At 39.1% G+C, this 7,180-nt stretch overlaps 1 protein-coding gene across 2 annotated transcripts; it reads right to left on the bottom strand.

Moving 5' to 3' along the window:
• Window positions 1–2,820: 2,820 nt before the first annotated feature.
• On the bottom strand, window positions 2,821–4,442 carry LOC103964449 (cyclin-D4-1). Of its 2 annotated transcripts, none has more exons than XM_009377380.2 (4): window positions 4,002–4,442; window positions 3,595–3,886; window positions 3,371–3,504; window positions 2,821–3,226 (listed from the first exon to the last, which is right to left on the bottom strand). In XM_009377380.2, exons 1-4 carry the CDS (start codon window positions 4,263–4,265, stop codon window positions 2,933–2,935), a joined length of 984 nt encoding a protein of 327 aa, XP_009375655.2. In that variant the 5' UTR covers window positions 4,266–4,442; the 3' UTR covers window positions 2,821–2,932. The 2 variants fall into 2 exon arrangements, with proteins under 2 accessions (XP_009375655.2, XP_048431029.1); XM_048575072.1 differs by having other exon boundaries at window positions 3,380–3,504.
• Window positions 4,443–7,180: the final 2,738 nt, after the last annotated feature.

Here is a 7,180-nt window from a genome sequence, read left to right as displayed (position 1 = left end):
TCCTAGGATTGAATTTGTCCTCCCTATTGTAATATTTGGAGGGTTCCCGAAGAATTTTCATAGGCGTTTTTCTGACTTCCGAATGATCGTAAGACCACCTTGGTCCCTATATGGATCCGCCATGGTCACTGCCCTCGCTCTCTCCCCCTCTCTCTCTCTCTCGCTCTCTCGCATTGGCCTGTGGACTGTGGAGTGGCCATTACTATATACGAAGGACCATTACTGCACTATCTGTGGGCCTGCGGGGGCCTCATTCCTTGTCTCAAGCCCAGATTTCACATGTACACAGAAAGCTCGACCTCAAGAGTAATACATTACATGCATATACTTCCACTTAATTGTGGTTTCCTGCACTGTTGGATAATTTTGAACTTCATTTGGGTCCCATATCCAACTTTCCATACAGCCTGGAAGTGGGGTTCCTCCCTCAGTTACTAATTTTATTTTATTATTAATTACTTATTTTGTTAAAGTAATTATGAGATACAATTGTCCCATTTGTTATGTATTAGTTGATCTTAGCCCCACAAAAAGGCCAAAATAATTCAAAAGCTTTAGGCAAGGGCTTTAATCAAGTAAACACAAAAGATTTCCCTTGGGTAAGCCAAGATATGTTTTAGTTTTGCATTATTGCATAATGGAGATATTATGGGAGTTACTATAAATAATTTAGGATCGAACTTAAGAAAAACTGAATCAGATGATCAAGTTAGTATTGAAATTTTCATTTATTATCATGTTACAAAGGGTAAATTAAAGATCTTTTCATGACAAGTGTCTCACTTCTACTTTGTAAATTAAAAATTAAAACCATAAATTTGAGACAAGTTCTTTCGTTCGAAAAATGCACTATTTGAATTAAAATGAAAAAGAATTATATTAGGCCATCTTCAACTGAAGGCTGGCCAGAGAGCTTGTTTTAGCCCTCTGGCCTTCCAAGAAATTAATAATTTAATGAACAGTGTAGGGCCATATTTCTTACCATCTCCAACCGAGTGCCATATGGCTCGTTTTAGCCCTATCACAATAAATCGATCTCCAACCGAGGACCAAAGAGTTATAGGGTCAAACATAATTTATTAATTAAATATTCTTTTTAAATTTTTGGCCCAAAAAAAAAAACTATAAAAAAAAATTTCAAAAATAATAGCAAGCTGACGTCAGTTAGCTATTGAGATTCAAATTTTTTAGCCCTGCTCTGGGCTGGTCAGTTGGCCTTTTGGCCCTTTTTTGTCCAGTGGGGCTCACAAGTCCTTTGGCTTGGCCCTCGATTAAAGACGATTTTAAGATTATTTTCGACCATCTGACCCTCTGGATCCTTCGGTTGGTGAAGACCTTACTACGTACATTAGGTATGAAGAAAGAGAGACGAAGACAGCCAAAGTTGATTGGCTTCATATGATTAGCACATTGACACGTTTTTTAGTCATTTTACTTCACATTGAATAAGTTAGTCTTTTATCTAGAATGCAAGATGATGAGAAAAGAAATGTTAAATCACAAACATAAAATAAACTTAAAACTTAAAACGAAAATCTACCATAATGTATTGCATATATGTATTAGTATAACGTCAAATAAACATATGAGAGTTCAATATATAAAACATATACTTCCATTGTAATTATTTACCCTATATATTTCGGTTCAATTAAAATCAAGGAATATAGTAGCAAAACCTTGAAATTTAGAGAACGATGTATATAAAATTTTTCAAAAAGCTACTTAGTATTACGGTCTAATAGTATTCTTCTAAAAGCGAATTTGAGAAGAAAATGTTAAATACAAATCCATTTCTTTAGTAGTTTCTTGCTGGCTCCTATTTGCTAGGTCATAGAAGATATCGATATTATAAATAAATTTGAGCTCCCGATGCGACCTTATTATGGATTCCTCCAGCCATCAAATCAAATCTTTGCCTCTCACTAGTCACACTTACTACTCTTCAACCCCTTATCTCCTTACACGTGGACGGCTCTGATTCACCTCATCCCTCTGTCTCCCACATCCCCCCACCCCCGACCCCACACTGAGAAATTTTCCCTCCAAATTCCCTCTCTACGTGGCGCACACCCACCCCTCAAGCCGTCACCGCACGTCATTCCCGCCAAAACACCCCGGCACGCCAACCACAAGATCTTCGTCCTTTCTTAAATATTTCAATTACTATTCTACCCTCCACTTTTACTTATACTTCCATTCAAATTGAACTGTATGTCGGACACGTGCGGGAACCTCACGTAGTTCGTAGCATGGATAATACGTAACGTTACGTTATGGGCAAAGCTGGGTTTCCATGCAGACATGATTTAAGTGAAGTGTAAGTGCATCGGAAATATTAATAACTGAAACATCTTTAGACTCCTAAACCCCTCAATTTAACAATGTGAATTGGGTATGACAGTGTACCTGTTTTTTATTGGAAGGAAATTTTCAGTAGTGTTACATGTTATAGTTTTTTACGCTTCGCAAGATTAACTAGTGTGAATCCCGTCAGATCAAAATATAAGATGGTTCAATCTCAACTGTTTACCCTCAACTCCGCTTCCCTACTTCAATTTCTCTCCTACATAGTTCAATCTCTGCTGGTTAAAAAATTTGTTCTGAAGTAGGGATTTTAACTTATTTTTTGAATAAACGATATTATCTACTTTAAGAAAAAAAAGTAAGGTTAGCTTCACAATAAGCTAGCAATAATATAATTCAAACTCACATTTGACAAAATTCAAACCTAAAATCTCTCACTTTAAAAGAAATATCATTACACCGTAGTATTAAATAACGAAATTTTGACTTACCAAACTAAAATAAAAGTCATAATTCTCAATATATATAACTTATTATTATAAATGATCAACTCTATAATTCCGACCGTCCATCTTATAGTAAAAATGTCATCCATAAAAAATATAAGAACAAAAATTAGAGAGCTTCAGGGATTAATTAAACAGGCGGCTCCTTGAATTCTCCGGCAATATCTACGGCGGCTGTACATCGGTGGCTGCAGAGAGGTCGGAGCCTGCTTGGTTGGCCGCTCTGCTTGTATGGTAGATCCAGGATTTTCGGAGCGAGTGTCGCAGCTTGCACAAGAAGCCGCGTCGAGCACGCCGATTGGGCTGGCTGGAGCCAACGGCGCCGATCCGGTACTCGGCCGTTTAGGGCCGGAAGAGGGACACATGTCAAGCAGGTACTCGTCCATGAGTTGGCGACAGCTTCTCACCCTTTCCTGTCTCCAATAAATAAAATATTACCACGAAAGGTTTCTATGTTTCTCAACTCTTCGATTCTGACTTAAAACAAAATTTTAATTATTCACAGAACAGCCCTGAAAAAACATAAATTGCAAAAACACCCGCGGTAAACGCTATACTTGGCTCACTCTCTCGTGGAAAAAGGGCGCCACGTGGCGATCTCCATCCGCCGCAAAATCAACGCTTGCACCGGCGGCGCAGAGCACAGCCGCGGCGGCAACCGTCGAAGGCGAAAAACCCAAGAAGTCAATCACTGAGAACATCAAAAACCAAAATTAAACCCCAAAAATCCTTTAATAAAAATATGGGTTTTTTTAATCGGGTAGTGGATCAGTAAAAATACCACGAATGGTGCTGAGAACTAAATTGGAGGAGGCTGCGAGGAGAGAGGAAGAAGAGGGGAGATTGGAGACGAAATGGGGGAGGAAATCGAAGGGGGTGACGGATCGGAGCCTCCAATTGAGAATACCCATGACCCGGAGCTCCATCCGCTGGATCGTTTTGGGCTCGAAGACGAACTTGGGCTCGAAGATCTGGAGGTCCAGGATGAACGGGACGTTCGGCTCCTCCATTTTCGCGGCTAAAGACAAACAGGCGACGGACAGCAGCTGAAACGGCCACGACCCGCTGTGTCGCTGCAACAAAAAATAAAATGTATTAAAAAGTAAGGGGTCAGACACGTCAGCATTGAATTTTTCCCGGAAAATGCGAGTTTTTTTTTTTTTTTTTGTCCTGGGGAAAGTATGTTACCGGGAGGGAGTGGGAGGAGAGAAAGCGGTCGAAGTAGTTGACGGAGAGGAAGGCGGTGAGGGGGGAGAAGCGGTAGTGGGTGTGGACTTTTAAGATCCAGTTGATGGAGTCCTGGCGGGCGGTGAGGTCGATCGTACGGTCGCGGAACATGGAGATGTAGGAAGGGGAGGGCATGTGGTTGGGCTCGGAGTCGATCAGATGGGTGAGACTGGAGGTGGTGGTGGTTTCATCAGGCGGAGGAGGAGGAGGAGGAGAGGAAGACATTGGTGGTGAGAGGTGGTGGTGGTGGTGGTGGTGGGTTTGGTGGTCATTGCTGAAATGGCATTGTGTGTGTTCTACAGGGTTTTGGGTCCGGTGGCTGTGTCACTGTGGGGGAGTGGAGTGTGGGTTGCTTGCTTTCTTGCCCTTTTTTGTTTTTGTGTGTTTATTTGATTGTTTGTGTGTTGGATGAAGAGAAAGAGGGATTCTAGCTTCTTAATTTAACCTTTAATATAATAAAAAAATTTCTTGTTTGACACAAAAAAATAAAAAACAAAAACAAACGAACGAACTTGATATTTTGCGTTGCTCGTGGACCATTGAGTGGATTCCATGATCTTGATAGGACTACTGAGATGCACTTTCTTCTAATGATGTTTTGTGAACAACAATGATAGTGACACTAAGTATGGTCATTAAATCGTGTATAAGTGTATGAGTCAACTTTCTACTTAGTGATCTTTTATTACAGTGATTGAAAGGAGTTAAATTTTATGTGACGGTTTAGGTTTGAACTTCGTCAGTGGCCACTGACAAAGCCACAGTAAGGGCAACGAGGGGCAGGCCGCCCCTCCGCTCATTTGAAATCCTTCTTACAACTCAGGTTTCCACCTCTCCTCTGGTCTTGCTGATCTGGTGCTCAGCTACTATGCTGGTTTTCTGCAGCGGTTCTTCGGCGCTGCTGCATTCAAATTTTTTTTTTTTCAAAAAACCCAAGCCAAACAACATCCTTTTGGCTGGGAAAAAACGAAAAATTTAAATGAAAACGGGGTAAATGACATCGTTTTGTTTCAAAAAGAATAAATTAAAAAACTAAATCGCTGGGGATAACTCGTCCCTACTGTACACACAACTCCACGTAATGAGATATTGAATGGGGGATGGGCTGCCATGGGAGGACCAACTTCTGTAGATTTTTAGATGAGATTCTATTTTGTAGTTTAAACAATTAAAATTCCATTTTAATTGTAGAATTTCTAACAAAAAAAAATATATAAAATAAGATGGTCAAGAAAGATAAAGCATCTGGGTAAGGAAGTGAGGTTGTGAATGGTAGTTTAATTAAAGGCTTTTTCTCTGGCTTCTAAGTTCTTCCTAATTCGGGTAGTGGAGACGATGAGGGAGAGAGAGGCATACAAATAATTAATATATTTTTAAAGTTCTTGTGTGCCCAAAACTACAATGTTAATGGTAAGAAGCAAGGACTACAAGTGTCAAGTGAGTTGTTAGGACTTGCTTTTGAGCGAGTTGATCTCCTTAACATTTTTTTTCATAAGTTTTTCTGTTTTAACTCTAAATTCTATTATACTTGAACTCACACGTTTGAGTTGACGAATACCATAAGATTATGGCAAGAAAGGAGACCAAATACGAAGTAAGTTCAAATGTTCACGTAGGATTCCACTTAGTCCAACAAGGGTACTTCGCACTCAAAAAATCAAAGCTCCAAGACTCACAAACTTCTGCCCCTCCACTCCACAATTCTTGGCTTTGCCACTATCAGTGGTTAATCTAACAAAAATCTATCATTTGACAAGAGAAGAAAAGAAAAGAAAAAAAAAAAAAAAAAACCTCTCTACATAGTAAATCAAGTTCATACTTATTTCAATTTGAGTCAACTATGCACTTTCACGTTTTTACAATCATAATGCTAATAAGAATCTCTCAAAAGTAAAACTCTTTATGAACTTTTTGCCTATATATGTTTTTGATATAATGTTTTATATTATTAACATTAAAATTAACATTAAATTATAAAATGACAAAAAAATTATAAAAGATCTCACTTTAAAAAAGTTTCATTGATATTTCTCGTTTCTTTTTAGGAAATTAAATTGATGGGATTAATTTGGTGTCCCTTTGTCGTACTACTCTTTGAAAGATAGTACAATCATAAGCACATACGTCATTGGTGCATCATGTCTTCACTTTGAATTTTTAGTATTTTTTTTTATAAAGTACAAAAAACTACTACAATTATTAGTGTCATGACACTTTCATAGCTCATCTTTTAAAATTGACAATGTCATACCTCATCTTACGAATTTGTGACAATGTTATACCTTCTGTTAACCTACTATTAATTTGTCAGTTAAATGCTGACGTGGCTTGATCTAGACCCCATTTTCTATTAAAAAATAAAAAAATAAAAAAATCATTAATATTTTTAAATATTAAAATAATAAAGAAAAGTTAAAACAAAAAAAATCAAAACCTTTTGTCCCATCCCCTCCCCCTTTCTCTCTCTCCCCATCTTCTTCTTTCCTGCGTGATTCAACCAAAAAAAAAATTAAAATAAAATTTGAAAACCCATCAACCCCCAACCCCCCCCCCCCCCAAAGGAGAAGGAGAAGGAGAAGGAGAAGAACAAAAAAAAAAAAAAAAAAAAGCCCAACGCAGTTCGTCCCTCCCCACCCCCAAAAAAAAACAAAAAAACACAAACCTAGTTTGTCCCCTCCCAAAACAAATCCAACCCCCTGCCAACCCAGAAAGAAAAATGAGGGGAAGAAGAAGAAGAAGAAAAAAAATCCAGATCCTGTTCGTCGATTTAGCAAAGGGTGGGCGCGAAGGGTAGATGCGAGGGGAAGATGAACTGGGATTTTTTTTTTTCTAGGTTGCAGGTAAGGGCTCAAGTGGGGGAAAAGAGGGGTTTGGGGGGGGGGGGGGGATGTGGGAGAAGAAAGAAGGACTCCCCGGGGGGGGGGGGGGGGGGTGGGGAGGAGGGTGAGAAGGGATGAAGTTTTTTTTTTTTTTTTTTTTTTTTTTTTCTTTTGTTTTATGGGTTGTAGGCTTGTAGCAAGAGATGGGGAGAAGAAAGAAGGACGCAAGAGGGGGGGGTGGGAAGGGATGATTTTTTTTTTTTCTTCTTTTGTTTTCTGGGTTGTAGGCTTGCAGGGGAGGGATGGAGGGAGGGAAATGGT

The sequence above is a fragment of a genome, unplaced genomic scaffold (assembly GCF_019419815.1).
Source record: "Pyrus x bretschneideri cultivar Hongxiangsu unplaced genomic scaffold, Pyrus_bretschneideri_v1 Contig77, whole genome shotgun sequence".
NCBI classification, from domain to species: Eukaryota; Viridiplantae; Streptophyta; class Magnoliopsida; order Rosales; family Rosaceae; genus Pyrus; species Pyrus x bretschneideri.
This window is presented reverse-complemented; position numbering and strand designations above follow the sequence as displayed.

Coding starts and splice junctions, on each gene's coding strand:
- LOC103964449 (XM_009377380.2), bottom strand. CDS start 4,265: ATGTCTTCCTCTCCTCCTCCTCCTCCTCCGCCTGATGAAACCACCACC. Junction 3,887..4,001: donor TCTCCTCCCACTCCCTCCCG/GTAACATACTTT, acceptor TTTTTGTTGCAG/CGACACAGCGGGTCGTGGCC. Junction 3,227..3,370: donor TCCACGAGAGAGTGAGCCAA/GTATAGCGTTTA, acceptor TATTGGAGACAG/GAAAGGGTGAGAAGCTGTCG.